Source organism: Rhineura floridana, chromosome 14 (assembly GCF_030035675.1).
Source record: "Rhineura floridana isolate rRhiFlo1 chromosome 14, rRhiFlo1.hap2, whole genome shotgun sequence".
Lineage (NCBI taxonomy): Eukaryota > Metazoa > Chordata > Lepidosauria > Squamata > Rhineuridae > Rhineura > Rhineura floridana.
This window is the reverse complement of record NC_084493.1, coordinates 9051614-9074272: the sequence shown is the minus strand read 5'-3', so window position 1 is coordinate 9074272 and position 22659 is coordinate 9051614. Positions and strand designations below refer to the sequence as shown.

General features: G+C 42.2%; 1 protein-coding gene across 1 annotated transcript; it reads right to left on the bottom strand.

The window, feature by feature from the left end:
• Positions 1-1172: 1172 nt before the first annotated feature.
• Positions 1173-22214, bottom strand: OAZ2 (ornithine decarboxylase antizyme 2). The gene is given in 6 exon segments (XM_061595807.1): positions 1173-2719; positions 4484-4569; positions 9817-9992; positions 11977-12057; positions 12059-12134; positions 21994-22214. Coding segments are annotated over 6 exon segments (570 nt in total). The 5' UTR covers positions 22014-22214; the 3' UTR covers positions 1173-2588.
• Positions 22215-22659: the final 445 nt, after the last annotated feature.

Here is a 22659-nt window from a genome sequence, read left to right as displayed (position 1 = left end):
CAGTAGCACTGAGACAAAAAAAATTCTCTGTGAGGAGTAGGTTTGTTAGAAGTAGGAAGAAAAAGAAATTTGCCGATTATAGCCATAGTGCGAAACTGGAGACAGGAACAGGGCAAGGAGGCAAAACACTGGTGAGGGAGCAGGGGAAAACTTTCCCCCTTGCACAACAAGCAGTTGTGTTGACTGAGCTGTATCTTAATTGCTAGTTGTGACTTTATCTTCTTGACCAAGCTGCTGCTTCGTTCTAGTGAGATTTACCTCTGTGTGGTTCTGGTCCTGTGCCTACACACACTGGCTCAGAGATGGGGTAGAGTGAAAGTGCAGGGACTTGCGTTCAACCTGGATTACATACAGTATGTACTAAGTACTTAGCAACAAGGAGAATTGGGAAATTATCTAGCCTATTGTAACATGCCAGAAATGTCAGGAAGTTGTCGGTGGAGAAACAGTATTTTCTGATTGGCTGGTTTAGTCACATGTAAGCAGAAGTACTTTTAAACTACAAGGTCAGTGAGTCACTACTGTAATGCCACTGTGAGGAACAAATGCAGTTTTAGAATCTAGCTGACCATAAATTGCCACTATCACTAGCAATATTGTCGTTTTTATGTACCAAATGCAACAAGCCCACAAGGGAATAAAATACAAAGTGAATGGAAATAATTTTTAAATGCCCAGAATGCATTTTGGAAGTTTTGGCAACCAGGGGCAGGGCATTCTGGAATAGGGCCTCAACAGCAACATACAAATTGTTTCATAAAGGAGAATAATTTGGCAAGTTTTCCAAGAAACCGTGCCTTCTTTTCCCTTGGCTGCAAGAAATAGGGTGAATGCAAGTATGTTCACGTATGAAGTAGTAACTTGCTGCAAAGCGTGGGAAACTATCGCTAAGCAAGAGTCTCTTCCCTGCTTACACATTCTGTTTACCAAGTGCTTATAGTCACACATAAGCAACTATGTACCAAATTGTCCGCTGTTTACACTGTGTTTTTCCCTCACCAGTGACCATCAGTGTTTGGACTACTATTTGTAGCCAGATCGTGGTAGATCAGAAAAGGATTGAATTTTTCTCTGATGCACTGATAGCACCAATTCTTAGCCTTACAAAATATACAGGATATAGGTAATCCTGATGAACTCATGCCATTAATATAATACCAGCATCCATGAGGTGGGAGGAGACAACTTCAGTTTATTTCCATTAAGTTCCTCTCCAGAGCTTCAAAAGACACTTCCCATTTCAAACAGTAGCCCCTTACCTGCAAGGTGAGAAACATACTGGCTGCTTCTGGGGTAATACCACCTATGAATACTAAACAGCAGAAATAACAGATGCCTAGCTACTAAAAAGGAAGCATATTGCACATGAATTCCCTCCTAGACTGTCTGTAGCTTTACTTTTTGTAACAGCCTGTTAACTCATCCTCAGCATTGGGATGACATAGCAAAAACCAGTATAAGCAATTTTGGATAATGTTGTTCAAAGCTGACATCGGTTGAATAGACAAGGAAAGTGTTGGAATCGGTATATTATACATGAAACTTGAAGGAACTGGCTGTTTAAGAAAATATAAGCAGACTAGTTGTCATCCAGTATCCACAAGGAAGCCATTCGGAGAAGGATGGGATGAAGTTTTAAGCGCCAACCACTTAAAAGTTTCCTAAGAATTTATTCAGCATTAAGCCTTGCTGCATACAGTGGTGCATAATTCCTAGTGGGAGGGCATAGGATTGCAGTCTAAGAATATTCAGATCTAGTTATGAGCATCCAGCAATCCATTACTAGAGGTTTCTGAATAAACTAGCTGCATGGGCATCTTAAGTTGTGCCCCTTCGTTCAAACTCTCCACTCAATGTGTTTATACCCACTTCCAATATATACTGCAGTGACAGAACTATCATAATTTTTTTGGGGGGGGGGGTGCTTATGCAGTTCATTTGCTCTAAAAAATCAGGGTCAGTTTCACATACGTGTTTTTGAATGCCCCTTTTTATTGAAAGCTGCACTAATGCAGTGTTAATACTAACCTAATAAAGAGGCCAGAAAGAGCACAAACTTTTGAGAAACCCACAATGTTGGTTACCCCAGTGGTGCCACCACCTATGCTTTGCCAGCAGTGTTAATGTTCCTCATATCCCTACACTCAAAGTATGCCCCTTGCTTAAGAATCTGAGTGAACATAAAAATATACAGTTATTTAAAATGAAAGCCCAATAACCAAATGAACGGAAAGCCCAACACTAACAGGTCAGGTCTGTGTCCCTCTTTACCTCTGAGCTCCTTGCCCATTGAGTGGCTGAACAGGGCGTCTCTCCACTAGGCTAACCAGCAGACAACAGAGCTGTATGAAAGGGCTCCATTTACCTTCCATTTACTATTGTGCGATTACATGTGCAGACTTTATATTATTCACTAGGTAACACATTTCAATGAAAAAGTCAACTCAGAAGATATACAGGTCACTATAACAATAAGAAATGCAGTTTCAGTCCAGAAGAATTTTGTTTTTCCTTTCCTCAGAAGAGGAGTTTTAGCCCCCTCTTGCCTTTGAAGCATGTTTGGGTCCCACTGAAGTGCTGCACTGGGTCTAATCATCATCAGAAGAGACCTGATCCAGGGGGTATACCATGAACAACACATCTGGTCGTGATGGGACACAGGGATGGCCAGGCCTCACAATTTCAAAGCCCAAAAAACTGAATGTCTTCAGTAATGGAGCTGTAAAGACAGATTGACAGCATCAGTTAGGAACAGGGCTTGTTTACACTCAACTGAGTGTAAACTCCATGAATTTAATTGTATACAATAACAGTCTGTGAGGATTTCTGAAAAAAAATGTGTTCCTTCACTGGTTCTGCATTTTCTTCCATGTCTTGTCATATCGCATGTCATTTTTCTTGTCCATTCTGTGCTGCAAGTGTGTTTATTATTGGTTCCTGGTACCTATTATCCTACCAAACAATACCTCAGTGGCATTTCTTACCCCTCTCCACCCAATGATAAAAGTTATGCTAAAAGAAAAAGCTCACTCAGGTGGTGGTAAGGGTAGCCAGATGCCAAGTTACTATAACTATAAGCCAAACCATGGCTTATCTCCAGGTATTGCAACAGCAGGGTGACCAGCGGGAGGAACAAAGTGGACAGAACTTTTACTGTGAGTACCTGCGTGCTTGCTCGTTGATATCCAGCCATGGTTTTGCTTACCATTACGTGCAGACCAGGATCTAACAATTACACTGTCTGATGTATTCCTGTTTTTACATGTTAAGTTTGATTTGAAATTGGCCATCTAAATTCAAGTCTGAGAAGACCAGTTCTAGAGCCTGATTCTAGACTTCTTCCAACAAAGAAGTTTCTCTTCTCAGAACAGCTCTTACCACTATGTAAGTAAACCCCTTTGCTTCTAGAAAAGCTAGATCACTAGGACCAGCTCACTCCACCAACATAGGACTAGAAAAAAGAGACGCAGAAAAAGGATTTGCAGTTTCGCCTATGGGTACCATGACTGTTCCAACACAAACCTTCAAGTATTAATTACATGCTTTACACTGAACTTTCTTGATTTATTTATCTGTGGATGCTTAATGCATTTTCTTAAGGTCTGGAAGAGGACAGAGGTTTTAAAGGCCAGTTCATCAGCCTCCTGTAAACATGATCAGTGCCTGGGCATCCAGCCAAGAAAAGCTACTCCACAGTCCTGTAAAGCTAACAAAGAGAAAGTTGCTGCTTTTCTCATTCCAACCAAAGAACTGTAGTACCGTGAAACTTATGTAGCAATTCTATGTATGGATAGTAAGGAAAAGTCCCCCTTTGAACACACTGCGATTTGCTTTCGGATAAATGTGCACAGATTTGCACTGTTCTCCGATATCTCAAAATGGAAATGGGCTGCCTTCAAATCTATCCCGACTCAGGGCGACCCTACAAATAGGGTTTTCATGGTAAGCGGTATTCAGAGGGGGTTTACCATTCTCTTCCTCTGAGACTGCACAGAAAGTCATGCAATCCAAGCAGCCAGACATAAGGGTCATGGCAGCCATGGTGGTGGCTGGTGGCCATTGGGACGGGTAGGATGGAAGACAGGAAGTTCAACAGTAGGTGGCGCCAGAGCCAATGATGAAATGAAATTGACTGCCTTCAAGTCAATTCCAACCCTATGAATAGGGTTTTCATGGTAAGCGGTATTCAGAGGGGGGTTAGCATTGCCTTCCTCTGAGACTGAGAGGCAGTGACTGGCCCAAGGTCACCCAGTGAGCTTCATGGCTCTGTGGGGATTCAAACCCTGGCCTCCCAGATCATAGTTCAACACTCTAACCACTATGCCACACACACACTAATTAAAAATACCAGACATGGCAAGAAGGCTCACTATAGAATGGCTCCTGCTGTAAAAGCTACCCTAAAAGGGCTACAGCATGAGCTATGTTTGCTACTGTGCAAGCTCCAAGGGTGGGGTGGAAAATATGGGGTTAAAGCACTAACCTCTGTCTTCTCTGCTTTTTCGGAAGCAAATAAAGACATAACTTGCTTTCATTTTTTCTTCAGCAAATTCCAACAGTGCTAATAATCTGCCAGGAGGGAAGAAAAAGAACACATCAAACTGATACAATCTCCCCTGGCTAATTTGTTACCTTACTACACTGGTCTTCAATGTGACTGCCACTATCCTCCACTCACTATTTTGCCAGATTGGCAGAGAAGACAGAAGTGCCGTGAAAAAAGCTATGCTTGGGGGAGTGGAGGTCAGAGACAGGAAGGCAGCAGACAGAGGAGGAGGAGGAGGAAGTAAAAAAGTTACAGGTCCCATGTTGATGTTTGAAGCTAAAGTATAGAAAAATTAAAGAGATTAGTTGACCTATCTAAGCATCAGAACTGTTATTACCACCAAATCTTCAACTTCCCATGGAACCTCCCTAAGTAATAGTATCCACTGCATAGGAAAGTCTTCCCCAGACATAAATGAATATGATTGGAAGCCAAGGTCATTTTGTTCTGTAAAGCCAGCATAGACACACTTTATAACCAGAAAGGGTATAATAATGCAAAGATCAAAGAACACCACCACATAGATGTTAATTAAATTAAATGGCTAAGGAAAACAAAAGGGCTGGTGCTTAAAAGATGTTATCATGGCCATCGGGCAAGCTTCTTGGGGGAAGGTATTTCATAAGCAGGGTGCCACCACAGAGGAGATTCTCCCTAGTAACCACCCGAAGCTCACTTAGATTGAGGGAAGAGGACAGAAAAATAGGGAGAATACAATTTAAATTGTCTCCTGACACATGCCAAAATGCTACAGATCAGTCTACCACGGCAACAGGATGGTCTGAGCCCTACCACTCTGCACAGCCACTGATTTAGCAAGCTGCAGTTAAAAATTAGGCTTTAAACAATGCTTAAGCGAACAATGACCGCAAGAGCGGAAAGAAGTAGCAAGCAGAGATTGTAAGGGATTTTGTTAATATGATAATGATCCATTTTCATTATAACTTGCAAGCTGCTTATTTTAGCTAGCTAAAAATAAACAGTTGTGCAACTACACTTAAACCATGCTGACTGTGGAAGTGCCATCAAAGAGTGGTGTTAGAGGAAGGGGTGATGAGTTGATACATTTATAAAAAGGAAATACAAAGGCTAATTTAGCCCTTAAAATGGTGTTGGTGTTATATTTGTTTGGATATAAAATCATCCATGTATTACAGCCCATGTGCAGAAGTACTGGGAGCTCAAATAAGATAAAAGGGAATAAAATGCCAACATCTGCAGGAAAATATTGGGGGATCAGACATAACACTCCTCCCCCAGCACACGTTCACAACTGGTGGGTGCTCATTTCTATATTTGTTTCCCTCGGCTTTTGTTTGCTGCCCTGGGCTCCAACTGGGAGGAAGGGCAGGATATAAATCTAATAAATAAATAAATAAATAAATAAAAATTAATAATAATTAAAACAACTGGGGGGGGGAGTACAAAGCTGAAAATATTTTCATGAGTGCCTGTTTGAACACTCTCTTCCCAAACCTGGATTTTAAATGCTTGAGTCATTATTTCAGTTTATCCAGCAAGTGGAAACCAAGGATAGAGGAAGAACAGAGATGACCATCTTTGGTCTTGTCAACAACGGGCCAAATCCAATGTTGTATGAAAGCAGGCTTCTGCTTGCACAAGAAGTCTCAGCCTCCCCGCCCGAGTGCACCTCTACAATCTGTTCATCTACCCTCCGGAGCAAAATTTACAGGGAGGAAAAAATGGTGAAGACACATTGCACAAGCAAAGTCTGTTTTGCTCACACAGACTGGATACAACTCAAAACATTTACTGCCTAGTATATATCAAAGTATGGGCATTAGTTCACATATTGCTAATTCATACAATCAATTCAGCATCTGTCAAAATGGGTAGATCCCTTAAGAACAAGAGACCTCACCAGCATGATAAACAGCACTCTGGCACTATCTCTGGTTTGTATCTAAGTCCTACTCGGAGCAGACCCACTGAAATGAAAGTCTTAAGTTAATCATGCCCATTAACTTCAATGGGTCTACTCTTGAGTAGAACTAGAGCTGGATACCACCCTCTTAAGTTTATCTATCCAAGGAAAACACACACAAGCAGCATTAGATGGACTTGTTTTCAGATGCAAAATGTAGGGAGACACCATGAACAGATGTTTATATGTTAATGCTCAGAGCTGGGTTGCTTGGTTTTAGAGGCGAGTATAGATATAGTGGGCATAACTATCTCTGGATACACATCTATAGGAAGGGCATACTGGAGGTGGTATCACTCTGTACATCAAAGAGGACGTCCAACAAGCTAGAAATGTCAAAAGGAGCTGACTCCTACACAATTGCTTTAGGCGGTGATAGTGGGCCCCAAAAGTATTTTAATACTATGGATGTACGATCAGCCACCTGACCAAAATACCCAGGGTAATCTTAAGATGGAGAATGAAATCAAGGAGGCATGCAAAGGAGAAAGTGATGTAGGATAATGGGTGACTTTCCCTCATATAAACTAGGATAATGAATGTTCCAGCCACAACAAAGGTAAAATTTCTAGATATCCTAAATGACTGTGCTCCAGAACAGTTGGTCATGGAACAGCGGGGAGGCAACCTGTGACTTACATCTTAAGTGGCACCCAGGAAGTGGTACAAGACGTAAGTGTTGTTGAACCGATTGGGAACAGCAGTTATGGTGCAATGTAAGTGCCAAGAAAGCCCAACCTAGTCACACTTGACTTCAAAAGAGGATTTTTTCAATAGATGATTGGACTGGTTAAAAGAAAGTTGAAAGGAAAAGTGAAGAAGGTCAAATCTCTCCAAAACGTTTGGGATTTGTTTAAAAACTCAATATTAGAAGCTCAGCTAGAATGTATACCGCAGAACAAGAAAGGTATCACCAGGGGCAAGAGGATGCTAGTGTATTTAACAAGCAGAGTCAAAGAAGCTATTAAAGGCATCACAACTTCCTTCAGAAAACGGAAGTCCTGTCTAACTTGAGAACGAAAAGGAACACAAACTTTGGCAAAAGAAATGCAAGTAAGAGATGCAAAAAAAGAATTCGAGGAGCACATTGCTAAACATATGAACGCCAACATTTCCAATAATAATTATTGAATTACAGTAGAGGCAGGAAAAAGGAAGTGGTTGCACCTTTGGACAACATAGAGTCAAACGTATACTAAAAGAGGAAAAGGAGATTGCAGAGAAGCTGAACAAATTCTTTGCATTTGTCTTCACCTTGGAAAATACAGGGCTGATCACTGTGCCTGAACTAACCTTCTCAGGAAGAGTGAAGCAAATTGTGTCGGCAAGAGACAACGTTCTAGGCCTTGTTGACAAATAAAAAATGGACAAATCATCAGGTCCAAATGGCATCCACTTAAGAGTTCTCAAAGAACTCAAATGTGAAATTGCTGATCTAACAAAACATGCAACTTGTCCCTTAGATTGTCCTCTGTATCTGAGGACTGGAAACTGGCCAATGTAACAATTTTTAAAGAAGATCTAGGAAAATACATGCTGATTAGTTCAACATCTGTCCAGGAAAACTGGTGGAAAGCGTTATTAAAGATACAATTACAAAGCATATAGAACAATAAATCTTGCTAAAACAGAACCAGCATTGCTTCCGCAAGGCTAAGTCCTGTCTTGATAACCTTTTAGAGTGTCAACAAGCATCCAGACAGAGGTGTTCCAGTCAACACTGTACTTAAGACTTTCAACAAGCTTTTGATAAAGTCCCTCACCACCTAAACTCCTGAGTAAGTTTAGAAGTCATAGGATAAGAGGAGAATCCTCTGGATCAGTAACTGGTTAAAGAACACGAAGCAGAAGAGCAGGAATAAACTGATAGATCTCCAGAGGGAAGACGAAAGTGGAGTTAAAGCATCAGTACTGGGTCTTGTGCTTTTTAGCAGAAATGATCTAGGGGTAGCCAAGCTTGCTGACGATACAAAATTGTTCAAAGTGATTTAAAACAAAAAAGAATGGCAAGGAACTCCACAAACGTTTCTCTGAAAACTGGGTGAACAGGCATTAGAATGACAAATGCAATTCAATGTAAGCATATGTAAAGTAATGCACATGGGGGCAAATAAATCCTAACTTCACCTATCTGGTAACGCGGTTTGAACTGGTGGTGACTGACCAAGAACAAGACCTTATGGTCGTAGTGAAAAATTCAATGAAGATGTTGACTCAGTGTGCAGCAGCTGTGAATTCCATGTTAGGAATCAATAGTCAAGGGATTGAAAAAAGCCCTGCCAATATCACAATACTGGTATACAAACATATGGTGTAACAACAGTTGGAATACTGCATACAGTTCTGGTCACCTCATCTCAAAAAGTATGAGGTTCAGGAAAGGGCAACCAAAAAGCTCATGGAACTGGAGAGGAAAGTACAGCATTTGGAACTTTTTACTTCAGAAAAAAGGCTAGTGGGGAAGCATGACAGAGGTGTAGAAGATTAAACATGGTATGAAGAAAGCGGATAGGGGGAAATTGTTTTCTCCCTCTCTCATAATAATAGAACCCAGGGCCATCCAGTGAAGCTGGATGTTGGAAGAATCAGGACAGACAAAAAAATGACTTCTTCACACAGTGCATAATTAAAACTATGGAATTCACTCCAACAAGAGGCAGTGATGGTCACCAACGTGGATGGTGGCATGCCTCTGTGTACTAGTCACTGGGGAGAAGAAGCGAGGAGAGCGCTGTTGCACTCAGGGTTGCTAGTGGATTTCCCATAGGTGCCTGGCTGGCCACCATGGGAACAGGATAAACTAGATGGACCTTTGGCCTGATCCAGCAGGTCTGTTCTTATGTTAAAACTGCCCTACTAGAGGCCTTCTTACTACTAAAATTTTGGTACTGAAGCCTGACCTTTTATTGGGTCAGCAGGGGGCAAGAGAACCTTGAGAGAAAATCTTAAGTTCTAGGCTGGACTGCATTCTTTTGTTGCATATTAAACCACCTGTAATAAAACAGACTCAAGATTCACAATACTAGTTACAGAGCTGAAAGCCAAGGTTCAAACTGACTTCATGGGAAAGTGTTTACTTGAAACAGTTGGGGACATACTAGGTTGGCGTATACTGAACTACACATCTAAGATTTTGACTACTTTCCATCAATTTTTCTATGCAGCTGCCATTTTAAGCATTGTACTTGTACAGCTGCTTAGATCTTCTTCTTGATATTCTACACATACCTATTCATCTTCTAACCATTATCATGATACCTACAGACCCACACACTTAATCAGACAGATGTTTAAACAAAAAGGTCTATAACTGCTGATCTCTTACCCTTCTTTACTCCCATCAGCTAATAAGCCATCAGGGATTTCCACAAAAAGACTCTGATTGGATAGCACTGCATCCCAGGAGGAGATCTTTACTTCCGTAACTTTGTACTGGAAGTGGACAATGTGTGGTTTCCCATCGTGCACTGGAAGATCTTGGTTAACAGTGAGCTTCTCATCCTTAAAGAGTCATAGAAAGAAGATTTAAAAGTGTTAAAACACAGTAAGTACCAATGAGAATAGCATGTTCCGTCATTGTTCTTCATTACCATGAGGAATCATACCTAACAACACTCTCAAAACAACTGCTGACGTCAAGAGTGCTTCAACACAATCAGAACATTTATTCAGTTACAGCTTGAGTTAAGTTTAATAAGAGACTATTACACATGCTGTCTTCAAGGGCACAGTCCAATCTCTGAAGATTGGCCATTTTGATCCCCAAATCAAAAGTCCTTCCCTCTGGGCAATCTCCAGTTGGGTATCCATAATCATTAAAAAAAAAAAAAAAGACTGTTGCTGACATACTCTGTTGTTCACATACTCTGAAAAGCTTTTTTTGCCCTAAACTACTAAAAATGCTCCTGAAGAACTTCGTTTTGTGACATACAGAATTGCACAGGGAACGCTTTAAAACTCTGGTTCTTCACAAACACACACTGTTCTCTCATTCACTTTGGTCAACTCAGGAAGCAGAGACAGCAGCTATAAAGCAACTATTGTCATCTATTTAAAAACAAACAGCCAAGCAGTTCTTTTCTTGATATCTTGACTGGATACAGAATATGATCCAACTCTGAACCTCAAAGTTGTATACATTTTAACAGAATCTGAAAGGTCCTATTGTAAAACAAAACTGACAGAATTCCAAACTAATCACTTCTGTAAGTTTAAAATATTGTACTATCAACTAAGATTTCTTTAACCAGATGACAGCCCTAACTTTTATCCATTGTGTGACACATATACTGGTATTCTATAAAGAATACTTGTTAACTATATTTCATATATTCAATCCCAGCCCTTCTCACTAAGTTTTTGTAAGTACAACACACTGAACAAAATGGGGATTGTAACTGTGCCAGCATCTTCAAAAGACAGGAGGTTGTGTCACAACAGGATTTAGATGAGTTGTGTGGGGAAGAGAAGTATTCTGCTCTATAAAGGCACAAATCTACAGAAACCACTTGCAACTGAAGAACCGCTCAGTTCAACATGGGAGGCAAAACATCACACCAGCAGCACATGATAGCAGGCATTAAAGATTATTAATAGTCAAACAGTACTCCTTGCTAAAACCAACAGAGGAATATGAATAGGCTTATTCTGCAGCAGAGCTTCAACCCTGTCACTTCCTGTTTAACACTGGCTGGTGCTGCATGTTTGTGAACATAATTCTTCTGCTCCTAGAAAGTAGAAAAAAGCAAAATTTTGCAGACCAGATGGCAAAGGCTTGAGACTTCCTAGTCACAGTTTTATCAGGATCCACAATACAAAATGAGGACAGTGAACAGTTCTCAACCAGCCAGGATCATCTGTGGCTACTGGCCTTTTTAGATTAATCCCTGGGTTGCCCTGCAGCTGCCCAGCCTTTCCAGTCTCTTAATTTGTAACAATGGAAAGTAACTCATTTGCATCTTTCTTCCTTCTTCCTGGCTGCAGAACATTCCGAAACCTGTCCCGAGTCAATACGCTAGCTTTGCAAGTGTTATGGAAACACAGAACTCTGGGGAGAAGAGCGGTTGGGCAATTATTTACAGCAGCCCAGAGGGAGAATTGGAACCTAGTGTTGTTTTCGCCATTATATGCACTCCAAATCAGAGAGGCATTTTACTATGTTTCCTAATTTGTTGCATTATGAAAGCAAGCACCGGGGGGTGCTATGAAAGGGTACCAAAAGTCCTTTATTTGAAAAGATAGCCAGGGCTATTGGATAAAAAAATAAAGAACACCAGAAGTAATATGCTTCACTTTACTTCAGAGCTCTTCACAGTGAGTAAGAATATCCACTGTGTTCTCTGATGCTCTTCTTCTGGAACATGAACATATTCTCTCAAAACAAGGCCCATTTAACAGCATCCAAAGACAACAATCATCACCCCACCTCACAAAAAAGCCACACCATACAAAGGAATCTAGCGTCTAGACATGAAACTAGACTCACCTTATATATCAAAGCTGAGAGAGAAGGATCCCTGCCAACCCCTCGCCCACCGGGGATCTTCGACAGTGGGTGAGGGGCATCAGGAGCACCACAGAGGCCCTGGGACAATGTGCCTGCAGCACTGTAGTTGTGGGCAGCTACTCAAAGGCAAAATACTACTGGAAGAGAAAAAAGAGCACAAGGTTAGATTTACAGTGCCTGCCAGGATTCAGGTGAAACTCAGAGCACGCCAGCTTGCTGCCATAGTGTAGGTGCAACTCATTTTGGATAAGCAGCTCTTAGACAGGAGGCAGAGGAAGTGATTCCTACTGAATAGTTGGTGCGAGCAGCAAACTTTCTACTAGCAGGAATCCCAGATGACTAGAAAAACATGATCCGATGAGCATACGTTTCGCCATCCATAAGCTTATCTACTATAAATGTGGTCTTTGTTTCCTTTTTTTTTTTTTTTTACAGGGAGGCATAAGAGCCAAGGGAAAACATGCCAGTGCTCTTTCAGACAATTAGAAGTTAAACCTAAATAATGCAGGTGCCCCAGATGTGGGGACAGTTCGAATCTCCTAAAATAGGTATGCCTTAAAGAAGGCTATCCAAGAATGCAGACAGATTATTCAAAGAACTAAACAAATTTTCTCGCCAAAACTAGCTTTTCATCTTGAAACACCAGAGAACAGAAATGTTGATCACTCATTACCCAGCACACAATGAATACATTTGTCTCTGCACCCTTCTACAAGTTTTTCAGTGCTTCTTGCAACATCTGAAGTAGTTCTGAAATTGAGAGTCTTCCATCTTCACTTTAATAAAATCAACAGCCCTCTTCCTATTTGTAATTTTGTCATGCTAAAGTCACCAAAATGATATAATTTGTATTTCTTTCTAATCAACCTTTCTTCCAAATCTGCCTCCATGTCTAGCTTGCAGGATCAGCAATGTTAAAGCATCTTGACAGGATTCCAGATTGAGAGATGTCCAAGATATCGCGTCTCATTACACCGGGGGGGGGGGGCACATTACCATTAAATATTCACTACACACAAAAGTGACTAGCAAAGGTAGTAATTACTACATTATGACCCACTTTATGCATCTAATAAAGTGGGCTCTAGTCCACAAAGGCTTATATGGCAGAAGAAATGTTAACTTTTAAGGTGCCACAAGACTGTCACTAAGAGACATGAATATGGGCTTAAACATTTCACATGCAGACATTTCACAATAGCAAGCAATTGACATTACCCCTGCTCTTTAGCCACTGCCCTCAAAGAAAGCTGCCCCGGATGACCCTTCAGCCTTTTTGGCAGACTAGGCCCTGACATAATGCTATGTAAAAATAAAAATACATGGCCAGCAAGATACTATGCTTTAGCTAACACAGCTACTGTACTTTTTCTTCCCTCAGATATTTCATGATGAGAAACTCCTCAGCCCCCTTACTGCCCCATCCCACTGGGGGGGGGGCTGTCCCCATGTCTTGACACAGGAAGAATTTATGGAGCAAGAGCCGGCCTGTGTTCATATGTTCTACCTGCAGGAACACATCAGGGGATGCCTTGGGGGGGGGAGGGTTGAGAGTTTTCTATTCCTGCCACACACGGGCACATGCATACTGCATGTCCTATGATGACATAGTGTTTTTCAGTTATGGTCTTGTACAGGTGCAACAAAGAGGAGTCTCAACCCTGGCACTGAAGATATGATGCCAATCAACACTGGCCATTCCAATGCACACTCTGTCTCAACTCATTTGGGCTCCATCTAATACCTGCACATATACAGCTGGTTAGCAGCAGGGGCTGCACTTCTAGCTGAACTGGTGAAAGGACACTTGGCATCCTATCCAGCCCAGCCACTTCGACATACCAGATAGGATTGGGGCCTTTCCAGCAATAGGGTACTATACTTTCCCCATATGCTTGAACTGCTTTCATACATTATCTCAATTATCCTGACAAGACTGTAAGGTAGGCCAGATGTTTATCATCTTCATTTTACAGAGTGCTTTTTTAGAATGAACAGAACAATTCCTTCCTTCCAGGTAGGCCAAAACAACCCCATATTAAAGGGACACAAGCTCACTTAAGCCCATGGGACAAATTAATTGCTCAGCTTTATATAAGGAATTTCCAAGCTTACAGATCATGCTTTTAACCACTGGAACAGCACTGGCTTAAAAGGCTCTGAAGGCATATATATACATATTTTGCATTTCCTAAAACTTTTGGGTAAAATAGGCAATTTTTCAATCATTCACTCTGTGCTGTAGTAAGATTACTTTCTATCTGAAAACTTCCCAAACCAGTTCCCACATGTCTACACTGAAGGGAGCTGCACATACTTTATAGCACTGAGCAGAGCTCGGATTCAACAAGTTTCAGCTAGAAAATGCAGCCCTCACATGCCAATTATACTAATTTCCAATACTGGAGCCCCAAGCTAACATATACCCTGAACAGCCACTAATTTACTGGAGCAAAGTTACATTGACTATACGCCCCCTCTAGCACCCAAGTGAGAGCTAACTTGGAAGTCAAATAGCTTGTTTGAAACAAACAAGCATTCTTACAGAAGTTAATTCTGCCCAGGGAGACTGATCCAAAACAGCTGTATTGAAAGTGTCAGCAACTGAGCCTGTGTACATTAACTTAGCTTGGGTTCATAGCCCATATACACTGCAACAATTAACTGACCAGCAGCTCTTCTTTTGTGCTGGTGTCTGGTAGAGACGGGTAAGGCACAACACTTGGATGTGCAACTCCTCCCATCCCACCCCCCTTCAGCCTCCTAATATGGCTGGCAGATGTGCTTGTTTTCACCTGTCAACAATACAGTGTTATTGCTGCTGGAGGAAGCTTGAATAATCAAGTGTAGTGGTGAAAATCAAGATTTGTTTTCCCACAGAAAGTAGTTCATTTTTGAAACACATGGTCCTATCAACAGCCTTGGAGGAATGGATTTATCTCATCGCTAACTAAAGATGGGCAGGTGCTTACAGGCACACATGCCTGTACCCTATATGTCCCTGCAGCCCAACAAAGGGTAATGTGGCACCAAATAAAAGCTGAATTCTTTTACTGTATCAGTTATGCAAATACGTACATCTGCATATTTTGCAGAATAGTCTGTATCTGTCAGGCATGGGGACAAACCAAGGGCTATGCAGAGCAATGAAGCTCCACCATCTGACCAATGGGAATCTTGCTCAGCCCTCTCTGGCTTCAAAGAGTTTGCCAGGAAGGCCCATAAGCATTCAAGCCTGCCTTCACAGGCATAAGAAATAAAAACATATTTTGAAGGAAGCTGAAATTCACTCAGTCTTTGTGCTTTTACAGTGTGATTGCAAAATTCACATAGCATCGAGTTTCTTCAATAAAAGGCACACAACACCATGGCTGTGAACCTGTACCATCTAATCTGCAGTATGTATCTTCATACACCTTCATAACTTTAAGCCAAAAAAGTAGAACTCCATGACTAAATTCAAAGTGCTGATTTTGACCTATAAAGCCCTACACGGCATGGGACCGCAATACCTGGTGGAACGCCTCTCCCAACACGAACCTACCCGTACACTGCGCTCGACATCTAAGGCCCTCCTCCGAGTCCCATCCCATCGAGAAGCTCGGAGGGTAGTGACCAGAACCAGGGTCTTCTCGGTGGTGGCCCCCGAATTGTGGAATAGTCTCCCCGATGAGGTACGCCTGGCGCCGACGCTGCTATCTTTTCGGCGCCAGATGAAAACCTTTTTATTCTCCCAGGCATTTTAAAATGTATTTTAATAATTGTTTTTATAGTGTATTTTAAATAGTATCTTATTATTGTTATATTTTGATGTTGCTTGGTTTTTGTTGCTTGTTGTTTTGATTTTTGATTCTGTTATATTTACTGTATCTATATATCTTGCTTGTTTTATCTTTTATGTACACCGCCCAGAGAGCCTTTTTGGCTTAGGGCGGTATATAAATAAAATAAAATAAATAAATAAATTTACACTGCACACTCACCATTATAAAACCATAGAAAACATTTCTCTCACTAGTAGAAATAATGGAATACACTTAAATCACAACTTAAATCACTCTAAGGATAGGGATGGAATTAAAGGGGTAAGATCAAGCCATCATTGCCCAAGGTAGACGCACATTTTCCACCTGGTCAAGAAGGCACTGTAGTGTTCCAAAAGAAAGTCTGCAAAACTTGTTTGGCCAGAAAAATAAATAAATAAATCGCACTATCTTCAATTCTCTGAAAAAAGTAATGTTTGTCTACAGCCTAAATCTTAAGTCACACAGTGCTGATCTGCAATTAATACAACCATTTTCATGCATCACAAGCCTACTCTACTCAACTTCAAATCCCTCATGTTCAGATATTGGAATCAAACAAATCAAAGTGAAACATTTATCCATGCCTTTAAAAAAGTTCCATATTCTGAAATAACCAAGATGATAGAACAATCTGACTATGCTGCACTTGGATATTTGATTGCACAGATTCATCCCTGCTGACAATTAACCTGTCATCTGATATAATGGCTCAATTTGGGAGAGGTGGGAGGTTAAGCATTGCTTCTCCAAAGGAGGATTTTCATATCATAAAACAAGGGGGAGAAATTCCAACACCCCTGTGAACAAGCAAACGTGAAATAACTGGGTCGATAAGAACTGGTAAAAATGAAAGCCTGATCAAAGACTGCTCGCATCACATTAACTGGAAACGACCAACTGGCAGAAAACAGCACACAGCAGAAATTGTGTGCACAGCATATACAAAGGAGCCCATTAAAGGGGGTGGGGGACTGAACAGAAAGTTCACAGGAGCTCCATTCCTATTTAAAATGGCCCTATCAGGTGTTCAGAAACTCATTCTGGGATATAGCATCATGCACAGGAGTAAACTACAGAAATAACTTAATTAACACAGTAGCAGCAATATGTAAACACAGAAATCAACCATCCACCAACTAATTGAGACCTAGTTATCTGACTGGAAAGAATATGGTGCTATCCAAGGTAAAAACGGACATGTGTAGGCAAGTGGACTAGTAAAATGGGGGACTCGTTTTCAGGGCTGTTTCAATATTTTTATGAGCAGCTCTTCTCCTTCCATGCTAATGTAAATAATCACTATTAGATAATAGCAGAAAAAGAACATTGAGCCTTTTGTTAACACTTAGGAAGTGCTAGCCCCATAATGAATGAAAGAAAGGAAGGAGGAATGGTTTAGGTAACTGATAAAACACTGTAAAGACAGTGAAATTCTGCACACATAGCAAAATGCCACTGAGTCAACTGTGAGACTTCCATTATGGAATGACCAATAATGACTAGATAGTTAAAGTAAACAGAGATGCAATTGTGAGCTTCACGAACATCCTATTTTTCTGCTACCCATTTGGTGAGGACCTGCAAAGGTTAGTCACGCAAACAGGTTGTGGTATTTGGTGCAATGGTTTTTAAAGAAAAGAATGAAAAAACTAAGCCTGCCTGCCTTGCAGTTTCTTCAGAAACAGCAGGAAGGAAGGGTGACATCAGGAGTCTGAAACTGTGCAGTCCATCAAAAGAAAAATTAATCCATAGTCCCGAGAGAGCCAAATACTTTTGGTGGCACCAGTGTAGACATTCTGAATATTTATAATTTTATGCTAACTTTTGAAGCAAGCCCTATCCGTCCACATATGCAATGTAGCCACCCATTCATATCTGTTTACCTCTTAGTACAAAAAGAGTCCAGGACAAAAGTCCCATCTATGAATCTTAAAGAGCACAAATTATACAAGTTTCCTTGCATATAGATACCCAACATGGAGCACAGAAGTGGTGAGTATACAGAATTAGAATCAGAGTCAGAAGAGACGTTAATAAGTCCAACCCACTGCTAATGCAGGCAACCTGCTGTTACAGCATCCCCCATAGGTGACCACCAACCTCTGCTTAAAATCCCTAACAAAGGTGAGTCCATCACCTTCCAGAACAATTTATTCCAGTGTTGAAAAGCTCATAACTTCAGGGACCTCTTCCTAAGGTTGAGTGGAAATCCCCTTTCTTGCAATTTGAACCTGTTGGTTCAAGTCATACCCTTTTCTGGAGCAACAGAAACCAAATTTGCCCCACCAGGGATGATAGAGTGTGGAATCTCAGGCCAGGAGGCTGAATGTGGCCTGCCAGCCCTCTTTATTGGATCCTCAGGACTCTTCCCAGACCACGGCCCCTCTCCACAGGCCACAACTCTCATCACTCCCTCCTTGAGCATTGTTGCCTGGCTATGTGTTCTTGAACTGGGATAACGTCTGCCTGGATAAGGACAGAGATATTTGTATGTCTGTAAGTACATAGAAACGTCTAACTTTTGCATAGCTGGAATACAGCTTGCTATATACAAATGTAAAACTCACATCTGTTGCTCCACTAACTTTTGTCTCTGGCCCTGCCCAGTACTAGCATGCGGCCCCCGGGAAGGTTGCCCATGAGGGAAGGGGATCCTCAGTCTGAAAAAGGTTCCGCAACCCAATCTATGTGACAGCACTTCAGATATTTGAAGACTGCTATCATAACGCTCCGTAATGGTCTCTTCGCCAGACTAAACATACCCTAATGGTATGCAATCCACAAACAGAATTGATTTTGAACTATCTTTTTGTTTTTTTTCTACCATTCCAACACCTACTGATACATCTTTTCAAGAAGAGATGCAAGACAGCACAAACAAGCATATTTACCTGAAGATGAAAACTAGGCTTGGCAATCAGCCAAAATAGCAAAAGAGATTAGTCATACTGCCAAGTAAAAATGCATTTTAGAATGCAACAAAGTTTTGTGATGCTAAACTTGATCTTTTTACAACAAGTATATTATAAAAACAGGAAGTCTAAAATTAGCTGGATCTTACACTTTGAAGAGAGAGTGACACATGCAAGGCAGATTGTTCATGAACTCCAGTGAATGTTAAAGAGGATCACCACACTTCCCTATTGCTGACCTAATTTCTAGATCTCTAGATGGATAGAATTCCTTGTTTACATAACACAAGAGGCCTTGTGGATTGTGAAGTGAATTTTAAAAAACATCCTGATGTACATGCATCCTTATTCAGGTTTGATAGTTAATCAGTCCAATATTGCAGTTTGCAGTGCATTCCCAATAAAGTTAAGTGAAATGACTTTAGAATTGGATGTACATTTACAGCTGTATGTATGTCTTGGCCAAAGCTAAGAACTCCTTCCCTGGAACGCCTGTAAACAAAGGGCCTTCCTGTTTTGCAAACCATCTAGTTTTTCCAAACATGCATTGAAGCATTTGCCAGCTCAAGTGACAATCTGACTTTAAACTGTTAACTCCCCAATTCCAAATTAGAAACTTATATTTTATTTTGAAGAAAAAGAATCTGCATTTCTGAGAAGGCTGTTTCCAACAGCATTCTAATTAGTCTGATCTCTATACTGAAATCTGGGCTTCACTGCCTGGTGGACTACTCATACACTGACTTTCCTAAAGTAAGACTTACCTCCCCAAATGGCATTCTGCCTCCTTTGATTCACCTTAGACATTTTTTTGTTTTGCAATTACTTTCAATTCTACATGTGCACACATGTACAAATTCAGAGCCTCCTTAAATAGTCACTACTGGGGAATCTATATGGTATATAAGAGGCAGAATCTATACGTTTCTATCTACTAAAATGCACACAGTGTGAGCGGCTCTACTGTAGTTTGGAAGATGGCTAATAGCTGAATGGAGACCAGTTTGATATGAACATGCCAGGGGCCAACAGTGAAGCTCACTAAGTGACCATGAGCAAGTCTATGGGTAGAGACACACTTACTGTTGTGCCGGTTCCAGCATGTCTCCAATTGTTTTCTGAAAACACAGGCACACAACGCTAGTCAAACTCCGCCCCTTTTTACTCTAAAACCTGGTTGGATCAGCTCCAGTGTTTTTGTTGCTTTTTAATTCAGCTTCAGACAGATTTCACAAGTGATTGGTAGATCAACGTGTTGCCCCTCCAGGTGTGGCTAATGGAAATACTTTGTTGTAGGCTCCAGCAGAGACAGTGATTGGCCCAACACTTTGCTGCGGGGGATCCTGGAAGATCTAAAGTCAGAGGAGGGCAGTTTCTTTTCAAAAAGCAGCTAGAAAAACCACTCTCGCTGCTTTTGAACCTAGTGTGCCTGTCTCAAAGACATCTGGCATAGCACAGTGGGGAGGAGAGCCTGGCTGGGGAGGATTAGCCTCAGAGGGAGGCAATGGTAAGCCCCCTCTGAATACCGCTTACCATGAAATCCCTATTCATAGGGTAGCCATAAGTTCGGATCAACTTGAAGGCAGTCCATTTTTTCATTTCATGCCTGTCTCAGCCTAACCCTTCCCATAAGACAGTCATAATGTGCTTTGTAAACATTCTGTTTAACCTGTACAGAACCCCTCATCTTTAAAGGAAACCTTTCCAAGTTTGGCTTTCCAGTAAAACCTATCTTCTGCAAACACCATTCTTTCAACAGATATTGATCATCTGAAGGTACTCCCAAAAGCAGCTTTGTTTTTCCAGGCCAGCTGACAGTTCTCCTGCATTATTCTCCTTAACAGAGGCACCAACAGGTGCTAAAGTAACAGTTTGGTGCACCAGAGCTCAACCAACTCTCAAAAAGTTTGTGACAGCTAATTGCAGTTTGACTCCTGACCACTCAACGCAAGCAAAAGGGGGGAGGGGAATTGTCATGCAAACCAGAAAAGAATTGGTTGCTGGAGCCCATCTTCACCTTCCTAGCACTGAAGGGTGACCCCACTAAAAAAAACCTCCTGCCCTAGTATAGCTGCCCAACATTTGGGATAATCCTGGTTTCTGCACAACTCATTTGGGCATCCATCTTTCTGAAACACAAAATGCCCACAGGCAACACAGCTAAGCACTCTGAAGCTATCTGACAGTCTTACAACCATTTTTAACGCAGTTTGATTGATATGCTGTCACAAAACTTCAGAAAGTGGGCTGAACAATGGGACATCAAACCATGGTTTGAGCATCTGGTGGAAGACTCCTATAGCCACACTAGACCTGTTTCCTATACCAATTTCCTGAAAAGTAAGCCCTATTGATTTTAAAACTATTCCTCCCAGTATGCTTAAACTTATTCTAGTTTGTTAACCCAGATTTGCATCTTTATTAACATACCAGGAGCCGGCTCTGAGAACAGTCTGGAAGCACCTGATGCTTCAGTTAAACTAAGCAGATGTGAATATGATCAATCCTTTGATTGGGAGGCTGCAAGGGAATCTCATATTAGAGCTGGATAAGTTACACTGAGGTTTTTCATTTTAATTTTAAAAAGCATACCATTTAAAAAATACAGCTTCACTTCATGGATTGGGGATGGGAGAGAGTAAAGATCTTGGCGGAGAGAGGGGGAATCCTCTTTGATGGCAAAAACGGATGCAGAAATAAGACGGGGGGAAGGCATGCAGTAAAGCACCCCCTTTGCAACCTCTACCAATTAACTAGAGGAGATTGCAAGGGGAAGAAGAAGAAAGTCCGATGATGATGATGATGACATCAAAGCACCCACCACCCCTTTGCCCGACACTTCTGCCTGGTGATGGTGGTGTGGACGTGCAAATTCGCAGCGCGCCCTCCCCGCCCCTTTTGTACAAGCGCGTGCAAAAACGCCCTGTGTATTTGCTACTGCTGCTGCCACAAGCCCTCCCGGGGCGGGCACGCGCCTGCGCCCACAAAAAGCAAACAACCCCCTCCCCCATTTCGTTCTCTTACTCCCGTCTGCCCCTCCTTCCCCCCACCCCCGCCAAGCCCTCTTCCATTTTGTGTCACGATCCAGGTCTATTCGGGGGAGGGGGGGCGCTTCCCAAAGGCGGGCCACGATCCTGAAGGAGGGCTGCGGCGGGACAGCCAGCGAGGAGCGAATGAGAGGCGACGGGGAAGCTCGGTCTCTCCCTCCCGTGCCCCTTCCCGGCCCGGCCCCGTGAGGTGAGGTAGGCCAAAGCCTCTTCTTCCCCCCCCCCCCGTACCTGTCCTGGGTGTTTATCATCCTCGGGGCTCGGCAGGACGGACGGACGGACGGGGTGGGGGAAGTCAGGAGGAGGCGCTCGCTCTCGGGCCTCACAGCAGCTCCTCCCTTCGCGAGCGCCCAGCTCCGACTGACTGGCAAACCAAGACCGCGAGCCGCCGCCGCCGCCGCCGCCTATGATGCCTCTGACCGCCCCGTTGCTCATCTGCATAGCCACGCCCCCTCCGCCAGGCTGCCTGGGAAACAGGCCGCTCGAAACAAAGGCAGGCGGGCGGGGGAGGGGCTCGTGGAGGAACTACCGCGGGCGCGCATAGTGCGCAGGCGCAAAAAGGACATGAGCGGGTCAGGGGTGTATTTCTCTCGCGCGCGTTTCCCAGGAAGTTGACAGGCGGCGTGTGGATCACGCGGGGGAGGTGGAGCATTTTTTATTTTTAAAGAGTTTTTAAGATATGCTTTAGGCTCCTACTGGGCGGGATATAAATCTAATAAATAAATAAGAGTTTAGCTGTCTTGCAGGATTATGTACTGTATAACAAACCTTTGGTTAGCACCTTATATCAGTTATTGTTACTGCTGACCATGCGGTTTCTATCCCGTATTATCAGTCAAACAATCCACCACGTCGGGTTACAATTTATTTATTTAACTCTAGAGATTAATTTCTGAG